The sequence below is a fragment of the Atheta coriaria genome, unplaced genomic scaffold (genome assembly GCF_025399875.1).
Source record: "Atheta coriaria isolate IRGN ID8LTWV9N9 unplaced genomic scaffold, Caltech_Dcor_3.1 hic_scaffold_9_pilon, whole genome shotgun sequence".
In the NCBI taxonomy this organism is placed as follows: Eukaryota; Metazoa; Arthropoda; class Insecta; order Coleoptera; family Staphylinidae; genus Dalotia; species Dalotia coriaria.
This window is the reverse complement of record NW_027045451.1, coordinates 2,076,531-2,101,164: the sequence shown is the minus strand read 5'-3', so window position 1 is coordinate 2,101,164 and position 24,634 is coordinate 2,076,531. Positions and strand designations below refer to the sequence as shown.

Genomic DNA, 24,634 nt, shown 5'->3' with positions numbered 1-24,634 from the left:
TGGAAACATCGGAATTGTTGGAAAGCGTTGCAAAACGGCGGCCAATTCACCTCTGCGTCGGAGAGAGCGCGAGCCCGCGTCCCAAGTATCCATGGAAAGTGTCTGGTTACTATAGCAACGCGGCTGCCACTTGATTTAATCTAGAGGACTACTAGTGCAGCATAGTGTAGAGAAATGAGTGCGCGGGAGACGCGCACAAATTTCACTTGTAATTATTTACTCGTCTGGTTGCCGATGACGCCGTCGTACGGTGAAACGAAGCATAAAATATGAAAACATGCCAGCAGCCGCCAGCCAGCTAACGCAGAAGAAGAAGCCCTAATGTGAAATATTTACCGCACAATGTTGTGCAGCTGACGCACGAGGCGATCATTGAGGCGTGTAATTAAATCTCATTAATTATCGTTAGGCATAACAAACAAGTGCCAACCCTAAATCTCCCAAAATTACCACATTTTGTACTATCAAATAACCAAGGTTACGATTTTGATTGAAGCAGTGTCTGTCATCTGAATACATCTTTCTTGAAAGTATGGCTGGATTAGTGCCGCCTCAACTCTTCGAAAATGATCCGGATGCCCCGCCACCCAAACCAATCTCCTGCAGTTTATGCACGTGTATTTGCTGTAGGAAAGTATTTCCCCAGCGCTACTGCATGACAATAATGCTGGTCACTGGTCTTACTGTGCTATACATGCAAAGAGTGGGTTTGAACTTGGCTATAGTAGACATGGTGATCCCTGTGATCAAAACAGAAGAAGAAGCGCTTTGTCCCAGATCCACAGATAATCTCAACGCAACCAGCAAGAAAATCGATAATAACCAATTCGATTGGAACGAACAAGTGCAAAGTTATATCCTGTTGAGTTTCTACATAGGTTATGCAATGGGTAATGGAGTTGCTGGTTACTTCACAGATGAATATGGTGCTAGGTGGTTCCTGTTTGGTGGAGCGCTACTATCCACAGCCACCACAGCAATAATTCCAGCTTTAGCTGACTATACGCATTGGTTATGGATAGTGATCTCACGTATACTCACTGGTCTAGGTCAATCAACATTTTTCCCGGGATCTACGAGTCTAATCGCTCGGTGGATCCCCGAAGAACAAAAATCAAGCATTGCGGCGATAGTATTGACTTCATTCACGGTAGGAACCATCGCTGGGAATGTCTGCACGGGGTATATTATACAATGGACCAACACCTGGAGTTGGGTTTATTATATCTACGGGATTCTTGGATTTATCTGGTTGTTAATATTCTACTTTTTTGTCTATTCTGATCCGTACAAACACCCAAATCTTTCCAAAGTGGAAAAAAGTATTTTGGCTAAGATTACGACACCTGAACACCTCAAACTACCACTGAAAAGAATATTCAGTGATATCTCAATGTGGTCCATTATAATCGGACAGTTTGGTAACGATTTCACCTTGTATATCATCATCACCAACATGCCGAAATATTTCAAGAGTGTCCTTAATGTCAGTACCCATATGATAGGTACATTATTAATACTACCATCAGCTGCTTGTTTCCTGGGTAGTGTCCTCTTTGGACTAGCTGCTGATTATGGTGTAGGAAAATTGCATATGCGCAAAGTAACCGTGCGTATAATAGCGACAATATTTGCAATTCCTGTGTCTTGTATTTTCATGATGTTGATGACAATACTGCAATGCGATTTGATCTGGGCCAACATATTTCTCTGTCTGGCAATGTTCATGAAAGCTGGATTTTACGCCGGCGTTGGTGTGATGGGAATGGACATATCAATACACTTCAGTGGAATTCTAATTGGAATCGCGTCGATGTCCGGAGGAATTGCTGGAATGACAGCGCCTTATGTCGTCGGTCTCGTTGCAACGGAAAACACCTTTCCGCAATGGATGCTCATACATTATGTTTCGACAGGTATAGGTGTAATCTGCACGATTCCATATCTTATGTTTGCCAAGGATGAACGAAAAGATTGGGACTATCACACGAATGAAACTAACCCTTATCCTACTGATAATGTAGCTGTTTGTAAACGGATATGGGTGTGTTACAGAGCATCAAATCAAGTCCAGAATTAATATATAGAAATAAATATAAAAAGGTGGCGTTTGTCAAAACCACTTCAAATAACGTTTTATTTTATTTTTAAATTTTTAATTTCAAATCAAAAAAAATAAATAAATGGATACTGTGGCAGAACCTAAAGTCTGTAACATTTGTTACTGCATATGTTGCAGGAAAACTATCCCACAAAGACACGTAATGACCATTCTACTTATCCTAGGTCCAATTATCTTGTACATTCACCGCGTATGCATTAACCTAGCAATTGTTAATATGACAAGCTGGGAGGTACCTGAAGCCTCCCGTGAAGAACATGAAGTTTGTTCAAGAGGAAAAAACATTACAACTATCCCACAATTCGTTGAAATCTACGACCGACAATTCGATTGGAATGAATCAATACAAAGCTATATCCTTCTAAGTTTCTTTGTTGGGTACATGATCGGAAACTTTTGCATTGGTTTCCTAATCAATGCATTTGGTGGCCGTATATGTCTATTCGTCGGAGCATTCGTCTCTAGTGTGATGACCCTCCTTATACCTATAATAGCAGACTACACACATTGGGCAGTCGTGTGTGCTGCAAGAATATTAACTGGCGTGGGTCAATCCGCGCTGTATTCAAGTTCATCGAGTTTGATAGCTCGATGGCTCTTGGAAGAAAGCAAATCCAGTGCTGCCACACTGATTTTAACATCGTTTACATTCGGAATAGTAATCGGTAATGTCGGAACTGGTTATATCATGGCTTGGACAAATACATGGCGAATGGTTTTTTATATATTTGGATCAATAGGGTTCATCTGGGTGGTTTTCTTCTATTTTTATGTATATCCCAATCCACAATCACATAAACACATCACTAAAGATGAATTAAACCTATTGGAAAGCATACCGAAAGCTAGACAGACCAAGATTCCATTTGGGCATATTCTGAGTGATGTTGCTGTTTGGATGTTTTTCCTAGCATTCTTCGGTAGTGACTTCACAGTGTATCTAATCATAACCAACATGCCGAAATATTTCGTGACCGTGATGGGTTTCAGCACACCTGTGACGGGTATGATTTTAATAGGACCTCCAGCAGCTGGGGCCCTAGGAGGGATATCTATTGGTTTCCTAGGAGATCATCTCATTTCAAGAAAGTTGACCAAAAAGATCACCTTCAGACTGATTTGTACTACAATAGGTCTTCCTATCCCACCAATTTGTTTATTAATGATGGTCTATATGGAATGCGATGCCATCATGTCTTCATTCCTGGTAACCCTAGCAATGTTCTTCCAGTCAGCCTACTATGCAGGTGCAGGAATGATGGCTGTAGACCTAACACTAAACTACCCAGGACTTTTGTTTGGATATTGTAATGTGGCTGGAGGTTTAGCAGGTTCAATTGCTCCGTACATAGTCGGCCATTTTGCCAATAATAACACATTCAGAGAATGGAAGACAGTGATGTATATTGTCATCGCTGTTGCAGTAATAGCATGGGTTCCAATTATGATGTTCTCCAAAGCGGAGAGAAAAAGTTGGGATTATTCAGCAGAGGAAGAACCACCGCCAGAAGATAATACACCCGGAAGAAAAAAAGTGTGGTCTTGTTATAAACCAGTATAAACAAAATCAAAGGCTGTCAATAAAATAATAAATAAATCAATGTCAATGAAAAATTCGTGTTTTTCTTTTCAAAAATTAAAAGATTAAAAAATGGAGCAGCAAGAAGAAGAAAACGGAAAATGCAACATTTGCTATTGCGTGTGCTGCAAGAAAATATTCCCACAACGTATCCTCCTTCAGATTATGCTGGTCTTTTGTACAACAATCATGTACAGCCACCGTGTGTGCATCAGTATGGCCATCGTCCACATGACAAATTGGGTAGATAATTCTACAATTGAAGTGGTATGTACAAGAAGTAAGGTCAACACTTCTGTAAAATTCGAAATAAACGACATACAATTCGATTGGGATGAATCAATCCAAAGTTACATCCTGTTGAGTTTTTACATCGGCTATGTCATTGGAAACACATTTATTGGATTTCTAATCGACAAATTCGGCGGTAGATGGTGTCTATTCATCGGATCTTTAATGTCTAGTGTTATGACATTAATCGTACCCTTATTAGCCTATAACATGCATTGGGCTGTTTTATGTGTGTCCAGAGCAATTGCAGGTTTAGGCCAAACACCTTTAACAGCATGCACATCATCACTAATATCCCGATGGTTCTTGGAAGATAAAAAATCCGGAGCGGTTACAGTTGTACTAACCACTTATACGCTAGGAGTGATAATTGGTAACGTCGCAAGTGGGTTCATCATGGAATGGACAAAAACTTGGTGCTTTGTGTTTTACTTCTTTGGGACAATCGGTGTAATTTGGAATGTGATATTCTTTTTCTATGGATATTCATATCCGCAAGTGCATCCACACATCACACAAAAAGAACTAAAACTATTGGAAGTTATTCCTAAACCAGCAGAGATGAAAATACCACTTTGGCGTATTCTAAGTGACGTATCCGTGTGGATGTTCTTCATAGGTTTCATGGGCAGTGATTTCACTTTGTATTTAATAATAACAAACATGCCGAAATATTTCGTATCCGTCTTGGGTTTAGACACATCCTTAACCGGTGCGGTTCTAATGGGACCACCAGTAGCTGGTGTCCTAGGAGGAATCGTCTTTGGATTCACATCGAATTGGATCATCAAGAAAAAATACATGAAAAAACTAACTTTCAGGATGATTTGTAGTGTCATCGGACTTCCAATCTCATCAGCATGTTTACTAGTAATGGTTTATACCCGATGTCACGTGGTTATGGCTTGTGTATTGGTCTGTTTATCAATGTTTTAAAATCTGGATTCTACGCTGGTGCCGGCGCAATGGCAGTGGATTTATCCATCAACTATGGCGGACTGTTGTATGGATATTGTAATGTTGCAGGCGGGTTGAGCGGTATCGCCGCGCCCTACATCGTTGGTAGTTTAGCGTATCAGAACACATTCCCACAATGGAAGGTCGTGCAGATGGTCACGGTCGCAGTGGCAACCGGCACATTGATTCCGATTTTAATGTTTGCGAAAGCGGAGAGGAAAGATTGGGATTATGGTCCGGATGAAACGAAACCTCCAGTTGATGAGACACCGGCATGCAAACGAGTTTGGGCTTGTCATAGAGCAGTCTAGATAGTCTAGACTCGAAAATTTATAAACATTAAATTAATTTGTGTATATTTGTATAATATAAAGGTTTTTGGAACAAATTAATAAATTTTAATGATGTTTAAACAGCGTCTCGGATAATTACCTCAAAATTTTAATTAATTAAAACTAGTTTACTCAACATACAGAGTGTTTAAAGCAAAAAAATATATAAACTGTGATTAACCATTTTCTCCTCACACCAGACAAATATCCACCTTGCACACCCTTGCAAACCCTTAATAACCACTTATTCATATACAAATTCTATCTGCAAAAACCAGATCCATATTATGCTCCTGCTGGCGATGCGAATAAATATATTCACCGCTCCTGCGAGGACTCTTGTTGCGTGAGACCCATATGCATATTACATCCCCTAATCTCGCGTCCCCCTGATGGCATCACGCGCGCTCAGCCAAGCTAGCTATCTATTCAGCGACACGACATTAAACCGAAGAAGACGAAGCGCCAACAATGGCACACAATTCTGCAACTGCAGGCGCAGAGGGTGACCTCATCGACAACCCCCTTGACAATGTATGAATGGCACAATGGCGCAAGTTTGCACAGCTCTTAGGTCAAGAATTTTAAAACTTCTCTAGAAAATCTGTTGCTAACGTAACAAAACAGCACGAAAAGCAACTTTCCTAATGCGTTGCAATAAAAGCGAGGTAATTCCGTGCGCCGCGTGAACAATTAGTGCTAAGTGATAAATATTTGTACGAAATGCATAAGTTACTATCAAACAGACAAAGAAAAACAAAGTGAGAAAGGTTAATTGGTCACATTGGTTTTATCGTTATACCAATTTAGCATTCCGCGAACTAACAGCACTTGCTTGCGTAAATGAAAACAGTATTCAAATTAAACTAAGCAAACCTATAACTATAGATTAACTGCATGCGGGACGGGCAAAAAACAAGTTCTGTTTGCGGAAGCTATCTTCAAAGTTCAGATATTATATAAACCCAGGTAGAATATTATGTAACAAGAAATTTTGAAACCGAAACCTACTAACCAACACAGAATGCGTAAGCAATCACAGATACAATCTGAGATTTCTTCTTAGGTTTGACCTTCCAATTAGGCGAACAAAAAGACACACTTACCAGTCGAGCATATGGTGTGATGCATTACTAGGACTGAACGGTGTCTCACGCAACGCAGTTAGCCAAACATGTACAGCTACGCGGCGAGGAGGAAAAAATCAAGAAACCATTCAAAAAATATCGAAGAATAGCGCGTGGCGCACCGGTGGGACTGGTTTCACATCTCCTTCGAGACATTGCAGCCGGCAAACAGCTGATTATTGATCCAATTCACACAAACACACACACAAATACAAAATACAAATTCGGCGAGTGCATGTTTCTAGTTGTATGAATTCAATATGTCGGTGGGCCTAGTACAGAATGCAAGCACACCCGAATAGGGGCGTAAAGGGCCAATTAGCTAGGAGGGAAAAATCGATATTTCGCTAGTCACACTCGCTGTGGTTGGATGGCCGTGGTAATGAACTGCCTGCCATCATCAAATAAAAAAAAATCCAACAATACACAATCATACAGAAACAAATTGCAACGTTTTCGTTTTATTTCATTTTTTATACGCTGAACAAGAGAACACTACCGATATGATAATCATTGTATTACCTAAGTGCAGATTTGCATTGTATTGTATTGTTTCAACAAGACATGTGCAACTTCCTGTTCTGCAATATTCGCCATCAACGCAGATGCGCAAAACAGCAATTATCTCTCATCAAACGATGAAGAGAAAATAAGTACAAGTACTCTATATATTTTTCTTTATCTAGCCTTCAATTTAAAGTCTAAATATGTGAAAATACATAATTAAGAGAAACACAACATAATTAATAACTAATCTGGCACGAGTATTTCGCTCGTCTCAGACAATTACCACCAATTAAGTTCAATATAATACCGCTGTGAAAAGTTGTGCACAACAATACCGTATTGCAAAACATAGAAAACAATCAATATTTCATGCGATGTGAGCTAATAACAAACCAGAACTTACTTAATCGGATTATTTCTTCATTGATCAACATACACCTACCTAATTTGAATGTGATTTGAATAAAATTTGGTTGTTTGACATTTGAAATCTAGTTTTCATGCACTGTTTACTGTAATTTACTTAAAATACAGCTTCCTTGGTTTAATTAGACGCAAGGTTAACAAATACTACACAGGATTATCGTAAATAGTTGTGAAATTCTTGTTTAAACATCAGATAAAGTTTATAGACGTAAATATTGTTTCATTGCGTTTGAAAAATGCGAAATTAGAATGCATTACATTCGTCAGCAGTTTTCTCGTCGGTTAGCAACAAAAGAAAAACGTGTTTCATGTTTTCATCCACACGAAATAAAAGTGAGCAACTCTCATGAGGGCGACTGTACTTACCTCGTAGAAAGCCACCCACTAGGAGAGTTAATATTTCGCGCCCCCCATTTTCACATAGCAAGCGCTCTATACAAATACATCAACAAGAGAGAAAAGCGGCAAGTACCTTCATATCCTGTATGATCTGCTGGAAGAGTCCGCCGAGGGCTCCTGTTTCTCTCTCGATAGGGCCCTCCATGGTCGTCGCCACAATATTTATGTCCGTGTAATTCTCTCTGCGGCACTGCAACGTTTTTCTGTGTCTGCTAGCAACGAGAACTCCAAAACCTGCGACCTATGCGCTAGACACTATTGCTGCTGTTGCATTTTTTGTGCTTTTCGAGGAAATCCTGCACACGCAACCGATCGCAGTCCAGTTTATGACGCGCACTTATTATGATTGCACGCACTGCCTCATTATTGAAACTCGTTACGCGGAGAAGTGCAACTGCAACTGAAGCGCGCACTTACCGATAGCGATAACGAACGGCGACCATTACACGTTGAGACGCCGAGAAACACCGCGCGCGTACCGAGAGCGTCGAGACACAGCTTTGAATGCGAGGAGCTCTTGTGCGCACTTTAACACCACACGCGCACGCAACCAGCGGTCACACAATCGAAGACACGGCTAAACAAACGTACGCGGCACTCAACGTACGATCAAATGCATGGCATCGCAGCGCTGTGTTGTGTAACTTTTCGTACCTTGCGGCGATAGATTATCGTAGCTCGTTGATGTACGGCACGAGCAACGGAGGAACGACAACAAAACGAATTCTGGCCCGCAAAGTCGATGCCTGGAGTCGCTGGAGTCCCCACTCGCGCGCAGCGTTTGTTTTTATTACGCTAGCACCCTCTATTGAATCTATCACTACTAGACTGGCTGCATTAAATGTCATTCTTAACATGCAGCGACATCTACAGAGTTTTTATTAAAGTGAATTTACATAGGAAAGCACGTGTATAACATCATAACCATAATCTTTAAAAACCCTCCAACGGGTTTCCATAAAGTTTATTGTTTTGTTATAATTAGTGTTAAAAATGGGTGATAGTGCCGGGGTAGAAGACAAGAAGAAATCTCATCGAGATCGAAATTCTGGTATAAATTTACTTTTCAACACGTTATTTTAAATTTATTTATTAAAAATAATTTATAGGCAGGAAAGCAGATAAGAAAAAAGCTAAGAAAGATGCTAAGAATCCCGTTTTGGAGCTTACCGATAAGCAGCGCAACCCTAAAGCCTTTGCCTTTAACTCTGCCATCCGCGCCGAACGAAGATTTCGTCGTAAAGAAGACATAGAAACAAAAAAGCAACACATTCCTATAGTTGACAGACAATCCATTGAACCTCCACCAATTTTAATTGCTGTTGTTGGTCCTCCAAAGGTTGGAAAGACAACTGTTATAAACAATCTAATCAGGTTGTTTACCAGGTCACCTCTTACAGATATCAAAGGTCCTGTTACAATTGTAACTGGCAAAAAGAGAAGAATTACATTTATTGAATGTAATAATGATATCAATTCAATGATTGATTTAGCAAAGGTAGCAGATTTAGTTCTTCTATTGATTGATGCTAGTTTTGGTTTTGAAATGGAAATCTTTGAGTTTTTGAATATTTGTCAAGTGCATGGCATGCCTAGAATTATGGGTATTCTTACACATTTGGACATGATTAAGAACCAAACTGCTTTAAAAACTAAAAAGAAAACACTCAAGCATAGATTTTGGACTGAAGTGTATCCAGGAGCTAAGTTGTTTTATTTATCAGGAATAATTCATGGAGAATACTTGAGAAATGAAGTTAAAAACTTGGGCAGATTTATTTCTGTGATGAAATTTAGACCTTTAACATGGAGGACAACACATAGTTACCTCCTGGGTGACAGGTATGAAGATTTGACGAATCAGGAGATTGTTAGGAAGAATCCAAAGTGTGATAGAAATATTTCACTTTATGGATACATTAGAGGAGTACCATTGAATAAGAACACTATGGTTCACGTTGCGGGTTTTGGTGACTTGCGAATTCATGACATTTCATTCCTGCCTGATCCGTGTCCATTGCCGGATCAAATCAAGAAACGTGCGTTGATTGAGAAAGAAAAATTAATCTACGCTCCGTTTTCTGGTGTTGGTGGCATTGTTTATGATAAAGATGCTGTTTATGTAGAGTTGGGTGGTTCGCATAGTCATAATAAACGCGACGATGAGGATGAAACGACTAATTTAATGACAAATTTAATTGATGCTAAAGAAACTTTGGATGTTAAAATGGAACACTCCAAAATGAAGATTTTCACTGAGGGTGAAGAGATTACAGCTGAAGATGTTGGTAGGGAAGACGATTCTGATGATAGTGATGATGATGATGAAGATAAAATAGTTCAGAATGAAAATAAAGTTGAATTATATGCTAAACCTCAAGAAAAAGAGGAGGATGATTTGGATAAAGAGTTGGAGGAGTTGAGGAAACAGCATAAGGCGGAGATTGTCACGGATGATGCTGGAAGGACTCGAAGGAAAGTTGTTTTTGATGTTCCTGATGATCAATTTGCTGAAGATTTATCTGATGGAGAAGATGATGATGGTGATGAGGATGAAGAGGAGGAAGAATCGGATGTTGAAGAAGAAAATGAAGTCCAAACTCCAAACAAGAAGGGAAAATGAAGTCTCCTGCTACACCTTACGTCACTTTGAAAAATAATAAGGATACGGATGTTTTAATAAGGTACGAGTCACTTATTTATTGTTATTACTTACAAATGTCGTTTTAAAAATATAATTTTCATTTGAATATCAACTAAACCGGTTTGAGTCTACGGTGTAGTATATATACTGCATATACATAGACGTTGCGCGTACTAAACTGGATCAAACTCACGGAGCCGTGAAAGTTTCAACGTCTTGCTTCTGGTGAAAGCAACAATGCAACAAGTCTTCTGTAGCCGTGATCGTCTAGTGGTTAGGACCCTACGTTGTGGCCGTAGTAACCCAGGTTCGAATCCTGGTCACGGCAATGTGTAAAAGCATTGTCACGGAGAAGACGTTTTTTGCGCACCTTTATTTTTTGATTGGGCAGCAGGAAATTACATTTGAACACTAAAGCTTGATAAAGTCGATGGTTATGTGTAGAAAATTTAGTTTCTTTTCATGCTAGCTTTTAATTTGGAAGTGTTGTGGATATAAATATAGTAAACAATAAATTTTCAAAAAGATGTCTTCACCGTGACAATGTTTTTACACATTGCCGTGACCAGGATTCGAACCTGGGTTACTACGGCCACAACGTAGGGTCCTAACCACTAGACGATCACGGCTACAGAAGACTTGTGAGCCTGCAATTTATTCAACAATTTTTTACTGAGATTCGGAAAATATTTAAATGTTTATTTAATGTTGCAATAGTTTAGATATAATTAAATGTCGCCCCGCGAACTTGACTGGAACGTGTAACCTTGACTGTTTCAAGCTGCACCTATGCATGTTTTACATTGGATTTGTTTTAATATTTGTATAAGTTGCTACTGCGCGCGGCCAGACACTTTGTTGCGCTTAATGCACAACTGGTTTAATTAAATCGAGTAAAAGTTGTATAAATCCGCGGTTTTATAAGTCTTCTATAGCCGTGATCGTCTAGTGGTTAGGACCCTACGTTGTGGCCGTAGTAACCCAGGTTCGAATCCTGGTCACGGCAATGCATAAAGCATTGTCACGGAGAAGACATTTTTTTAAATCTAAAGACGAAGCTGTTACATTGATTTGATACATGTTTTTATTATAACTTTATAGGTAAATGAAGTTTTAAAACAACTTGATGAAAAGAAGTTTACGCAATCCGATTCGGATGATAACGATAGTGATAGCAGTGAAGAAATAAAAACATTTAAACCAAGTAACGCAGAAAGCGATGGCGACAGCATGTCTGATCTAAATGAAGAATCTTCTGATGAAGATGAAGAAACTAAAAATAAAAGCAAAGATGCGTCCAAAACTTCAAATGATGATGAAGACGAAGAGTCCGAGGATGATTTTGATAATCCAGACTTGAAATGGAAGGATAATTTAGCTAAAAAAGCCGAAGAGGCATTCTTCGAACGCCAAAAGTCCAGCAAAAATCTTATGAAGTTAGTTTACGGTGTATTTGACACTAAACATTTAACAAAACTCAAAGAAAACGAAGAAAGCGAGGAGGAAGAAGAAGAAATTGGTGGGCTATTCAAAGTCGCGTCAAGAGAACAAGAAAAACGAAAAATGGAGAAGGATCAAATGGATCTAGAAGAATCCACGTTGAATATGCCATGGAACGCCAACATCCGCAATTGGCTCGAAAATGAAAACAAAATAAACATACAGAATTGTTTCGTTACTGGCAAATGGAAAGAATCTGAAGATGCCAGTGAATTACTACGTTTAGACGACGCGGAAGATCTCAGCGATGTTGGATCGGAATGTTTTGGTGATTTTGAAGACTTAGAAACAGGTGAAAAGTTTTCTGGTGCTGATAAAACCAACAATCCAGGTGGTACAACAGATAAACGCAAGAGAAATGAATCAGAGAAGGATCAACGTGCTGATCGGGAAGCACTAGCCGAAAAGAAGCGAAAACTAAAGGAAAAATTCGATGCTGAGTATGATAATTCAGAAAAAGCTTCGTTTTACGAAGATTTGAAAACCACCGCCGAGAAACAAGCACAACTCAATAAATCAGTGTTTGAAAACATGCCAGATGACCTACGCGTGCAGATCGAAGGATATCGTGCAGGAATGTACGTCCGAATCGAATTCCAAAATGTCCCCTGCGAATTTATTACGAATTTTAATCCTAATTATCCGATTGTTCTCGGGGCTTTGAACATGGGCGAAGAAAATATTGGTTTTGTTAATGTTAAGATCAAAAAACATCGTTGGTATAAAAAGATTTTAAAGGCTAATGATCCTTTAATTATATCATTGGGTTGGAGACGATTCCAAACAATACCACTTTATTCAAAGTTGGAGGATGATATGAAATGCAGATATTTAAAATATACCCCGGAACATCTAACGTGTAATGCGCACTTTTGGGGACCAATTACACCTCAAGGTACCGGTTTTCTTGCACTTCAAAGTTGTGATCATAATATTGAAGCGTTACAATCGCTGGGTTTCCGTATTGCTGCTACTGGAGCAGTACAAGAGTTAGATAAATCAACACAGATCATGAAAAGTTAAAATTGATCGGTTATCCGATGAAAATTTACAAAAAGACTGCTTTTATCAAAGGGATGTTTAACAGTTCATTAGAAGTGGCTAAATTTGAAGGTGCACGTATTAAAAGTGTGTCTGGTATTCGTGGACAAATTAAAAAGGCTGCCAGTAAACCGGAAGGGGTATTCCGAGCTACTTTTGAGGATAAAATTCAATTAAGCGGTATGTAGATATAGTTTTGTGTCATTTTCGTGAGCATAATCATTTTTTTTATTGCTTCAGATATAATATTCTGTAGAACTTGGTATAAAGTTGATGTACAGAAGTTTTACACTCCTATCACCACATTACTCTTGCCTGAAGACCAAAAGAATTCATGGAAGGGATTGCGTACTACTGGAGAGATTAAACGCGAACGAGGCATCCGCAACGAAGCAAATAAAGATAGTGCTTATACTGTAAGTGTGGTTACATAACTCTTTTGTACATTATTTATAACTTTCTTGTTTTTGAATTCTAGGAAATTAAACGCGCACCCAAAGTGTTTAAACCTTTGGTGATACCAGCTAAATTACAACAAGCATTGCCATATCGTGATAAGCCTAAGCACGATGTTAGAATCAAGGATAAAAAGAAGCAGATTGAACGCGTCGCAGTAATCCGCGAACCAAAGGAACAGAAGGTTGCCAACATGTTGAAAATGATCAAGACTACATACGATCACAAACAGGAGCAACTCAAACAGCAAACGAAGGAGCGCATTGCGACGCACCGCAAGAAAATTGAAGCGATCGAAATGAAAAAGAATAAGAACCTACGTGACATCAAAAAGAACGTGTTCCGGCAGAGGAGTAAAGCACAAATTGCAGCAGAACGCAAAGGTAAAAAAGGTGGTGGTAATAAATCCGCCCGCGATGAATTGGATTAGATATTTAAATTTAAATAATAAAAAAATTCATTATAGACATATTTGTTATGAAGTTATGTTTATTTGGAGCATCTGGAATTAAAACAGAAATAAATAAGTTAAAAGGGATATTTCGGGAGAGATTGCTCTGGATATTCTAAAAACTTTGAGATATTAATAAATATTTATAATAATCATATAGTATACTCGTCATGGTCAACAAATTTTCGATAATTTTCTATTCGTAAAGCAGTTTATGTAGCGTTTTACTTCGAGAAAATTACGTTACGAGCTGACTTTGATTGCTAAACAAAACATTTCGCTATTTTTACGTCGCATCACATCACACTTCATAATATTGCTACAACCCGATTAGTTTACACCCTTTGTACTGTCGGACATTTTGAAAAAAATACTCCATTATGATTTCTAATCAAATAAGTACTCACCTAAATGTTATTACTGTACTACCTATTGATTCAGTCGATTGTATGTGATATAAGGCGTTTTCAATTTCGGCTGGATGGTAAACCCTGTCGACGAGCGTTTTCAACTTGCCTGTGTCTACCAGTGTCTTCAACTCGTCGAGAGTTTTATGACAAATGTGAACTTCGCCGAAATTCCGTACTTGCTTCCCGAATAAAATCTAAAGAAACAATATTTAAGGTAAAAAAGTATTAAAAACTTAAAATTTTACCTGATAATAAGACTTCAGTCGAACATATGAGTTGAAAAGAAATGATGTTGGGAATTGATATGAATCCTCGGACAATGTCGACTGTGCAGTTGAGAAATAGACGCCATTTGGACAAAACTCTCGAAACTGCGCATCATCCACTCCGCACTTGCGCGTATTGATAATAACATCAAATGGATCACGCGCTGCCAACGCCTTAAGCAGCACATTTGCATCTAACTCGGGTAGTTGTAGATTCTGGCCATTTTTCACGCGGATTTCCGAGTTGTAACCGAGCATGATAACATCATCGACCTTAAGCGCTTCGGCAACTGGCACGGCACGTCTATAGCACGTGGTCGTGACATGCGCTTCCCATACTTTAAACAATTGCACCAGAATACAGCCCACTGGCGTGCAGCAGCCTTGTACAAATATTCGCCGACCACGCATCGCTTCTGGTGAAGTATTTAACTCTGCAAGCACATTGAGAGCCACACCACCGGCATATGGTATACTACAAGCGCCTTCGAAACCAATCGCGGAAGGTTTTAAGCATACGTCTACTTCATTAGCGACGAAATATTGACACATTGTGCCCTGCGCCCAATACGGCGAGGTTGTCCATACTTCATCGCCGATGTCAAAACGCGTTACGTTTTTACCGATATCCACTACTAATCCAGTACAATCACGGCCTAATGTGACTGGGAGATCATGTTTTGAATACTGGAAATCAAAGATTTTACATTAGATGAAGTTAAAAGATAATAATTAGTCATTTCCAAATATAAACTTCTAAATTTATAACACACGCACCTTGAAAAGTGCGATGTACACGTATAATTAGTTATTTTCTTTGCCAAAGATATAATGAAGCGTGACTAAGTCGGTCAATGTGCAAAAATAACGCGGAAACAAACCTGATAAGTGGACAAAAGTCGTCGGAGTGTCCGGCCATATCCGCTGCAGATATCTGCGTCGATGACTTGAACCGATGCGGCTTTCACGTTGATTAAAACTTCATCGTCTTTTATGTGCGTTGTCGCGATGCCTTCATCTGTTGCTGAAGCACCCTAAAATTATATTAACATTTATTTAATGACAATGAATGTTTTATAAAATGTTACCTCTATTCCAACATAACTTGTGCATTGCACAGCAAGCATATGTTTGAAAACAACTCCTTTCTTATGGAATGCAATACCAATACCAATCCCAAATAAACTCCCAACTAAAATGCCTGCACATCCAAAGAAAACATCTCTCCTGCTCCCTAAAAATAATAAATTAGATTTATTTATAGAATAATAATATATTGAATTAACTTACATTCTGTTCCAAACACTCTTGTTAAACTATGAATGATCATTCTGGGATTGCAATGATACAGAATACTACACCTTAATTCATCCAATATTGTACAGCAGTAGCTACAAAAGTTTCTAAGAGCTTCCTGTATGTGAATGGAAGTAGGACTGTTTAGTGTGTGCACAACTGCATTCTTGGTACTGTATGAAAGTTGTGAGATTGCTTTGGATCCCTCTGTCACAGCAACTCCCATCTGATACTGTAAGTAAATTAAAACAAATGCTTTTAATTATGTAACTGCAGCATGTCTAGGTCTCCCTTACCTGCAGGTGCTCGATCTTTTGCGAGCTGCGAAACATGAACTCATCCATTTTTAAATCAATTGCTTTGCGTTGTTGGGTGTGTACTTAGTGGATCATTGTCTCAATAAAAATAGATTGTTTTGTGATTGTCGTTGTCGTGTTCGTCTTCGTTTTTGAACTTATATAACCTGCAAAGCGATTTGTGTGCCGACATTGAAACTGGGAGGTAGGATAAAGGCACGCGAGCCAAGCACACGTTATTTAAAAATCTTCATGCGATCGACATTATTTTTAGCGAACATCGAACCGGACGTAAGTCTCTTGGGTAGTGTAGTTAGTGAAACAGCGGAACGATTACAGAGTGATCGGTAATCAGTTCATACTCGGCAGTTTTTAGTGCTTCAAGTGGGGGGAAGCTATAGCAGGAATAAACAGCGAAAAACGAGGAATGATAACTGAAAATTTGGGTTGATTCGAATTAGTTTTTTATGATAGTGTCACTTCATGTGAAATTATGAAGTGACTGAATTCATTATTGTTTGTTGCAAACCACAACAATCTGTATCCATGGAGATAAAAACTATTTATTTGTTTTGTAACTAGTGCACTACTGATATAAATTACTAGCTAAAATACTAAAATAGTTGTTATCTAATTATTATCTCTTTTGATTTTAAACTTTTTAAAGACTTTCACAACTAACGCATGCGCGCTTACATACCAAACATGCCACTCGCACTTTACTTTAACCGCACTTTTATATGTCAAACATTTTTCAGTAAACAAGACCGCAGAATCTTCTCCCGATTAAAAATATAGTGTTTTTAACAATTTAGAGACGTAATGATGAATGGAAATAAAGTGGACGTGGATTTACTACGTCCAGGAACCGTTCCAATATCTCCGGACACTGTTCTATGGTTTGAATTTCTCTTGGACCAATCATTGCTTATAAATCATCTACAAAAACCAAATCCAGGTATAATTAATTTAAATTTACTTAAATTGTAGTTTAATAATTTAATTCATTGGTATATGTAACTGTAAAATATAATAGAAATTAAATGTTTCATAAATTGTTAAAGATTTTAACCCAAAAATATTAAACCTCAATCCTAAATCTAATTTTAAATATTTTAGACCCTAGCCCAACTGAATTAATAACGAAATTCATAACTGCAATCTATGAGTCAATGAAAAATGAAGTCAGAAGAACAGACATTGAACCTATGGAAGTTCCTAATGTGGAATATGAAGTTGAACCAAAATTATCACTCAAAGTGCTTGCCTTGAAAATACTTTCTCTAAAAGTAGCTGCAGTGATAAAATGGAACCCAGGTAATATAAAAACATATATCTGTATGCTTAAAACCCTTTTGCAATTATAAATATAATTTCAGTGTCAATAAGAAGTACACCATTCAAGATACAAAGCAATTTACTACTTGATTTGCTGCTTTTTACCGGCAATAAAGCACCAAATGAAATACCGAATATTCCGAATGTTAATGCAAACCCATCTGGACATTTTGTTGCACTGCATGCATATCACAGATGGTTAAACATTCCGATTGTTAACGCAAATCCGACTGAAGTCTCTTCCAGTCCCAGCGAATACTTATTTGCGCTGGTTATTTATCATAGATGGTTGATAGCTACTTGCATGCATAAAATATACAGTACTTCAAATAATAATAGGTAAACTTTTAATAAATTCATCAAATTATTTTTTAATTTTGTAATTATTTTTAGAATGAATGGAGACATAATACCAACTGAACTATTCTGCACGAATGAAAACATCGAAAACTCGCTCAAATTTCTTACTCAATCACTTGAATGGCAAACACCGCCGAAAATGCTAACGCACACATGTTTTATCTTCCTTACTGAGAGTAGTACCGAGCCGCAATTTAAATGGGACGACGCCATTCCTATCAGTCGCGAGGAATTTCGTGCGCAGATACATTATGACATCGGGACGTTTTGTTTCTTCAAGGAGAACTATCAACTTGCAGGCAATCACTTCCAAGCATGCAGTAAATATTTAGCTGATATGCAGGACAGTGTTGAGTTTTGTACGGTTGACAAAGATGCTTTGGATAATTATTTGATTGCTTGCCTTGGTAACTTTGATAAAAAGAGTTTATTTGAGGAGATGAATTATTGTGAAGCCAATAATTATGATGTAAGTGATATATTTCATTGTTTCATTATTTAAACATTATTAATAACAATTTTTCATTAGGGTATATTGAATGTACTGATTCAAGACAACAAACTCAGAGAAATTCCGATATGTGAAAGGATTATTTTGGAGATGAATTTAGCTGGAGGTCTTTCAAGTGGTAAATACACAGTTGGGAATGATCTCCTGGTGAAAATTCAAGCATTGAATGCTGTGAGATGTGTTGTCGGACGATTTACGTCACATACATTTGATTATAATTTACAAAATTTGGAGTTTTTGATATGGGCTACATCAGCAATGTGGAAATCAATCAATAATGAAGACAAACATTTGCTGTGCTCATATTTTATGAAAGTTATTGTGAATTTGGAATCTGAGGAGCTTTTAAATCGACTTTTAAAGCATGAGATTTTATCGGATATTTTCTCTGACATCGATGTTGACGCACTTCGTGATTCTATAAGTAAGAAAGAAGAGGTTCCGGATTTGTTAAAGGACGCTTATTGGGATTTACAAGCACCTAACAGTATGTTTTAAGTAATTTTTTTTTTTATTTTATATATAAATTTATAATTTGTAGAAAATCCGAAGTTGGAAATACGTCTGCTGGAACTGCAAATTATTTCCTGTTATGATTCGCAAGAATTACGCGATTTGTTAGTGAAATTGACAATTAAGAACCCAAATCGCCCGATATGGAAAATTAACCCAAATTGGGAGCTTCCAATTCCACTCCAGAGTGTTGTAACAAATATTCCACGAGGTAATAATACTTTTCATAAGTTTATAACAAAATCATAATTTTTATTATGTTTTTAGGGTTTTTGCAAGACTTTAGTTATGTACTACTCGCAAAATCTCGTGAATTAATGCTTTCGAAAGATTTTGGATCTTCTATTGATTTTCTAAACATTCTACAAAAAGAAGTAGATGGATCACAAGCCAAGTTGTCAAAATTAATCAGTTGGGAGATTTTACTCGTGCAAATTTCGCAATATTTTGATGAATGGCCAGCTCTTCATATTGGTAATATATAATATATTTTAATTACAAACTTTTTATTTATTTTTAATTGAATATTTATTATAGATCGACAAGAATTAATATCAGCTTGTGAGAATTGCTTGAGCAACACTGAAATGATTCCACGTACTGAAGTTATGGCTGAATGTGTACTTTGTTTATTAAATTTGCGACGCAAAGAATTTTTGATTTCGTTTAATAAGCCATGGACATACATTGAAATTGCCTCAGCCATCTCACTTGCCTGTCAGGATATTGCAAAGATTGGTAAAACGGACAAGAAAATCACAAACAAAGATATATGGGATTTAAGTATGTTTTAAACATTTTTTTGTCACAAATTTAGTTTAATTCGTTATAAATCACATTTTAGTTGTGCCAATTTTTGCAACAAGCTCCCAGTCTAAACGCAGCAGCTCAGGAGCGAATATAATCCACCGAGATTCACCCACAAGCAACAATAAAGTACAACTATTATCGTTCCTCAACCGACTACGAGAACCCACCGCTTTATCAGTTGTTATTTCTGTGCTTGCTCGCCTCTACAATTTGCTAAACGACGACACCAGCATCTCAGTAAACGTAGAGTATGTGACTTTATGGCCATCTACAATAAGCAGTATAAGTTCATACAATACCGTCGCCGTAACGGAAGCTTTATCAGACTTGGTTCTGCAAGCACTGAGATATTACCCGACGAAAATCGCCTGGTTGCACCTGATGGGCGACCTGTGCTTCTGTAAGTATTACGTATTAAACACCCACGTACTCTAAACTCATCTTAAACGTACTTGCAGCGAATTCTAATTACGATAACAGCCTGCGTTATTACCTGCAATCTCTCATAGTGCAAACGGATTATTTCAACCATCCGGTGCGCAATGACGACCACATTTTCAAGCGCATGATCAAGTGCTGCACGCATCTCGGCTGCCACACACAGGCGGCGGTGCTTTGTCAATTCCTAGAGCAGCCGGACTTTACGCTCGCGTTTCGCAGCCTCGTCGATTTCAAATCCTGCAATGATTCGGTCGAAGCGTACTACCACTGCTTCTGGGACACGAATATTTTGGAGTATTTAGTGCATTTGCACCATAAGCGCGGCGAATATCAACGCAAGAAGAAAGCCGTGCATACGATTGGCATGTTAGAGTTGAATTCCAATAATAATAATGAAATTCATCGTGAGGCGGTTAATTTAAGAAAGCGGACATTTTTACAAGCATTGTGTCGACAATATGTTCGGTAATTTTTATGTATTTTGAATATATTTGATGTAGTTTTATAAGCAAGATTTATTGTAGTCTTATTTGACGATTTATACATGGAATAACATTGTTTATCACGTATCACTATCACTTGTTAGAACTGATAACTGTGATAACTGAAATGTTGTAAGTAAATATTATTGTAGTTAGTTCGTTGTGTGTCCGATAGGTGTCGCTAGCATTCAGTATTCCTGCTGAATTTCGTTGGAATGTGCGGTCCTATCTCAATTCCAACCCCGCGAACGCGATCCAGCGATATCGCACACAGTGTAGCGCTCGCTTGCGTTGCGTTCGGTGCCGCACATTGGGGATGGTTATGTACGCGCTTGCCGTCTGTATCGCGCGTTTCGTAATTCGCGTAGTGCCGCATTTGAAAAGTTTGTGTCCGGCTCGATGAACCAACTAAATTTAAACGTATAAGTCTGCAAATCAAAAGATAAAAACATCTTATCTTGTTTATCAACGTACAATAAACACAAATAGTGTTATGCGTGGTTTAACTTGACCAAAACTTAAATTAAAACATTTACATGAAGTACAAGACGGTTGATTCTTAATAATAACAAGTAAGAATGTGATAAGTGCGAAGATTGCAAGTGTAATCAGGATCCAATATGAAGTGGGCAAGTCACGTCCTCGCAATTCTGCTCTTCATAAACGGTGAGTGATTGTATGTGTGTGTTTGTGTTTCGGCTATAACTGATTTTATGATGATGCATATTTTATGCATTAATATTGCAAAGCAATTTAATTGGTAGCACTACGCTGGCCGAAACTAGCGCGTTGTAATTTTAATTCGACGCTTGAAAACTGTCGTGTTTGCGGTGTAACGACTTTATATTCATACTGGCGAATTTGGCTGGCTTTGACGCTCTCATCGCGAGGAGTGCGACCGCGTCGTTTGCAACTTAATTAAAACCCGACGTTAATTTTACATGTGCAACTATCATAACGTGTGGCGAACGCATATGTGCAAACAGACACACACTGACTGTGTCAATGCATCTAATGCTGGATATTATGTTATTTGGTTTGTAACAAGCGGTGTGGCGGAATGTATTGGCATATTGCTTACGAAAGTAATTTCCCCGAAGAACAATTTCAGCGAGGACTGCGCACGTCCGCGGTTTTGTACTCGAATCTCTACCTGCTGCGGCCGGCAGCATCATAACGAGCTAATCAACAGTCTCGGGGTTAATTGATAGTAAGCGCTCGGGCGTTGTTGTTTTACGCGTGTAAATCCAACAAGGGTGGCTAAGTGGTATGGGCAGTTGCATCACCAATCGCGCGATGGCAATCAGAACAGTCAAAACAAGGCGCGCGCGCTTAACATTCGTTAACAGCGATTGTTGTTTGAGTAAATTGTTCGCTCGTCGTTTTCCTAGCTTGTCCTAGTTAATATACGAATGTGTATGGCGATCGGGTCATTAATATTCGTCGATTGTTATCGCAAATTGCGATGATTCCATGATTTATTTCAATTGCGCCGTTGGCAATCCGCGGGATGCGCTGGAATTGAACTGGGTTTGCGTTTGAGTGGAGATTTCAACATTGCCCGAATACTCACATACGTGTTGTGTGTGTGGGGGTTGTTCGGTTGTTCAAATAACAAGCAATTTGAATTATTTACAATTAATATTTTACTATCTGCCGTGTTTCATAAAAATTTATGCAAATATTTACCGAATTCAATGGTTGAGCAGGATATTTACGGTGAGGATGTCGAAAATAGATTGGAATAGCACTCAGTGTAAATGAAAAGTATGTTAAAAACACATTAGAGCTGAGATGGTCCAGCCCATACGCGCCCGTGTTAATCTCCGCATAATCCGAGTAAATAACACTTAATGCCGTTAAATATTAAATCAGAAAGCCGCGAAGCATTAATGCCCTTCGGGTCTTAAGGTCTTATTCGGCCAGGGCGCCAACACCACCGATTCCGCAGTCAACGATCCGCAAATTAAGTGCTTTTTAGAGTTTTCCACTTTAAATTCTCGCCTCTTTAGCCTACTTATCAACTTTCTAGGAAAAATAGACCAATTTTATTCAATTCTTCGCCGAAAACAATGATAATTACCTTCAGACATTCCCGAAGTAAAATTTTTAAATCTATTTTTAAAATTTGCAATATTATCCATCAAAACCAGCTAAAAACTTTTCTCTACGATTTTTAGTTATCAAATTATTATGATTTTAACCGGTGGAATATAAAATATTCAAATTTATTCAATTTTCTACGAAAAATATTAATAATTACCTTCAAATATGCTCAACATAAAATTTTTACATCTAGTTTTAAAAATTTGCAATATTATCTATCAAAACCAACAAAAAACTTTCCTCTTCGACGTTTAGTTTACAAATTATTCTAATTTTAACTATTTGAATATAAAACATTCAATTTTATTCAATTTTCTACGGAAACATTGATAATTACCTTTATAGGGAAGGTAGCCTAATTTGGACCAGCGCCTAAGTTGGACCACCACGATATCCGCGGACTGTTGAAGTTTGTGCAAAAATAGACTGGCCCCTCGTTTTACTCGTATTTATAAACAATTAATGCAACTATTTGGGTTAAAACTTGCCGCGTGCTTTCTTCGTGGCAACAACTTCGTGTATCATTGATTATCAAATCTATTATAACGACGTAAGTGCAAGAGCTGTCAAGCCGTTTAAACGTTAGTTTTACTGATTATTATATTATCATCAGAAAGCTTCTTTATTTATCTATAATTTATAGTATTAATTTTGAGAGGTTATGTTATATTAAGATTGTCGTTGATCATTAAATATAAATTCTTCAAGTTGCCCAAGTTGGACCGAAGACAGGCACCGGAGTTTTACAGGGAAAACGTATATCATTTTTTCGACCTCCTAGAAAAGCTTGTGGACGAGCACAAATCTTCGAAATGATCCACTGTATGAAATGCCGCACTTTGGTTTATACAAAATGTGCTTGTGTTACTGCTAAAACTAAAATTTACTATTGTGTCAATTGCCGTTAAAAAACCATGGTCCAATTTAGGAAACCGCGCGGTCCAATTTAGGAAACCGGTTTCTTACTTTGGACCAAAAACACAATTTTTAAATTGAAATATGAGGGGTATAAATATAATTTTTACTTAAACCAAAAATATCATTTTGTTGGTAAGCATTGTGAGTTACTTTTCCGCTACTTAATTTTTATTGACAGTTTATATGTGGCTCTATAAATCAAAAATATAAAAATGGTCCAAATATGGCTACTCTCCCTAAATTTTCAACGTAATTTTTTTGAATCTATTTTAATATTATCTTATATAGTTTTCGAATTATTTTAATTTTTAGCATTAAAATATAAAAATTCAATTTCATACCTCTCCGACTAATTTTGTTTACGATTTATTTGTTTTGCTAATTTCCAATTTCCATTCCTATTTACTATATACAATAATTTCCCCTATTGTGGGTAATTTCCCATCAAGTTTACGAGTTTACGAGTGGAGCGCGCAGACGGCGGCCTTTTGTGCCGTTTTTAAACGAAGAAAAACGCTTGATAATGTAGTATGTAGTATAGGTGGGTACTTGTTGCGTGACAAGCAGAAACGCGAGCGATTTTCTTATCGCGCGAACAACAACAACGGGTGATATTTTTAAGTTAGCGCGACTGACACATTCATGAAGGGAACGGACGAAGGAGCACGCCATGAATGCGCTGGCCTTTTGTGGTGCGGGCGCAAACTTCGTGTCGGCAAACTCGATTATGGAAAATTATAGAATAAAACGCATACTAATGCGAATAATATCATAAATATTGTGTTACGTGGCTATAATTGTTTTAGAATATCATTTCCTCACGTTGACGTTGATATTTTTCGTTTAAAAAGTCAAAGAAATAGGTTATTACACAAACAATAGTAATTATAATAAAACTAAACATTCACAGATGGAGCCACTTATGAAAGCTGTAATTTATTACACTAGCAGTTTGGTTATGAAATATTTGACATTTTGAAGTCGCGCTCGGCGAGTAATGAAGCAATAAGCTGCGCACGCGGCAGCCATCTGTGATCCTGCGCCTGTTTCTGCTC

General features: G+C 37.9%; 8 protein-coding genes and 3 non-coding genes across 19 annotated transcripts in view; 8 read left to right on the top strand and 3 right to left on the bottom strand.

Annotated features, from left to right (window-relative positions):
• The window catches only part of mim (missing-in-metastasis), a 29,786-nt gene extending 21,346 nt beyond the window's left edge, over positions 1 to 8,440 (bottom strand). For 3 of the 4 annotated variants that reach the window (XM_065312617.1, XM_065312619.1, XM_065312618.1), the window contains exon 1: positions 7,814 to 8,439. In XM_065312617.1, coding sequence (XP_065168689.1) covers positions 7,814 to 7,885 — 72 coding nt within the window. In that variant the 5' untranslated portion in view covers positions 7,886 to 8,439. Of the gene's footprint in view, positions 1 to 7,813 lie in introns of all 4 variants that reach the window. The other variant, XM_065312620.1, reaches the window with a different exon arrangement.
• On the top strand, positions 499 to 2,192 carry LOC135798987 (sialin-like). The gene has a single exon (XM_065311995.1). The coding sequence runs from the start codon at positions 533 to 535 to the stop codon at positions 2,078 to 2,080; it is 1,548 nt and encodes a 515-aa protein (XP_065168067.1). The 5' UTR covers positions 499 to 532; the 3' UTR covers positions 2,081 to 2,192.
• On the top strand, positions 2,052 to 3,736 carry LOC135798988 (putative inorganic phosphate cotransporter). Its single transcript, XM_065311996.1, has one exon. It carries the CDS (start codon positions 2,184 to 2,186, stop codon positions 3,681 to 3,683), a length of 1,500 nt encoding a protein of 499 aa, XP_065168068.1. The 5' UTR covers positions 2,052 to 2,183; the 3' UTR covers positions 3,684 to 3,736.
• Positions 3,716 to 5,064, top strand: LOC135798989 (putative inorganic phosphate cotransporter). Its single transcript, XM_065311998.1, has one exon. It carries the CDS (start codon positions 3,774 to 3,776, stop codon positions 4,926 to 4,928), a length of 1,155 nt encoding a protein of 384 aa, XP_065168070.1. The 5' UTR covers positions 3,716 to 3,773; the 3' UTR covers positions 4,929 to 5,064.
• A 100-nt stretch (positions 8,441 to 8,540) lies between the features above and the next one.
• LOC135799498 (ribosome biogenesis protein BMS1 homolog) lies at positions 8,541 to 13,987 on the top strand. Its single transcript, XM_065312622.1, is given in 6 exon segments — positions 8,541 to 8,791; positions 8,850 to 10,333; positions 11,720 to 12,896; positions 12,899 to 13,105; positions 13,166 to 13,341; positions 13,404 to 13,987. Coding segments are annotated over 6 exon segments (3,510 nt in total). The 5' UTR covers positions 8,541 to 8,733; the 3' UTR covers positions 13,812 to 13,987.
• TRNAH-GUG (transfer RNA histidin (anticodon GUG)) lies at positions 10,641 to 10,712 on the top strand. Its single transcript has one exon. It is a non-coding gene; the product is annotated as a tRNA-His (tRNA).
• Positions 10,942 to 11,013, bottom strand: TRNAH-GUG (transfer RNA histidin (anticodon GUG)). Its single transcript has one exon. It is a non-coding gene; the product is annotated as a tRNA-His (tRNA).
• On the top strand, positions 11,319 to 11,390 carry TRNAH-GUG (transfer RNA histidin (anticodon GUG)). The gene has a single exon. It is a non-coding gene; the product is annotated as a tRNA-His (tRNA).
• Positions 13,853 to 16,615, bottom strand: LOC135799497 (reticulon-4-interacting protein 1, mitochondrial-like). Its single transcript, XM_065312621.1, has 7 exons — positions 16,101 to 16,615; positions 15,799 to 16,036; positions 15,597 to 15,742; positions 15,390 to 15,542; positions 14,488 to 15,195; positions 14,240 to 14,436; positions 13,853 to 13,883 (listed from the first exon to the last, which is right to left on the bottom strand). The coding sequence occupies exons 1-7, from the start codon at positions 16,146 to 16,148 to the stop codon at positions 13,871 to 13,873; spliced, it is 1,503 nt and encodes a 500-aa protein (XP_065168693.1). The 5' UTR covers positions 16,149 to 16,615; the 3' UTR covers positions 13,853 to 13,870.
• IntS8 (integrator complex subunit 8) lies at positions 16,586 to 20,585 on the top strand. The gene is made up of 10 exons (XM_065312616.1): positions 16,586 to 17,058; positions 17,220 to 17,417; positions 17,480 to 17,777; positions 17,832 to 18,267; positions 18,328 to 18,796; positions 18,851 to 19,033; positions 19,090 to 19,296; positions 19,360 to 19,605; positions 19,667 to 20,032; positions 20,091 to 20,585. The coding sequence occupies exons 1-10, from the start codon at positions 16,923 to 16,925 to the stop codon at positions 20,540 to 20,542; spliced, it is 2,991 nt and encodes a 996-aa protein (XP_065168688.1). The 5' UTR covers positions 16,586 to 16,922; the 3' UTR covers positions 20,543 to 20,585.
• Positions 20,586 to 20,841: 256 nt separating this feature from the next.
• Positions 20,842 to 24,634, top strand: part of LOC135799552 (uncharacterized) — a 97,247-nt gene continuing 93,454 nt past the window's right edge. For all 6 annotated transcript variants that reach the window (XR_010550022.1, XR_010550021.1, XR_010550020.1 and 3 more), the window contains exon 1: positions 20,842 to 21,221. Coding sequence is in view for 2 of the 6 variants with exons in the window: in XM_065312684.1 (XP_065168756.1) it covers positions 21,176 to 21,221 (46 nt within the window). In the remaining 4 variants the exon portion in view is untranslated. The remainder of the gene's footprint in view (positions 21,222 to 24,634) is intronic.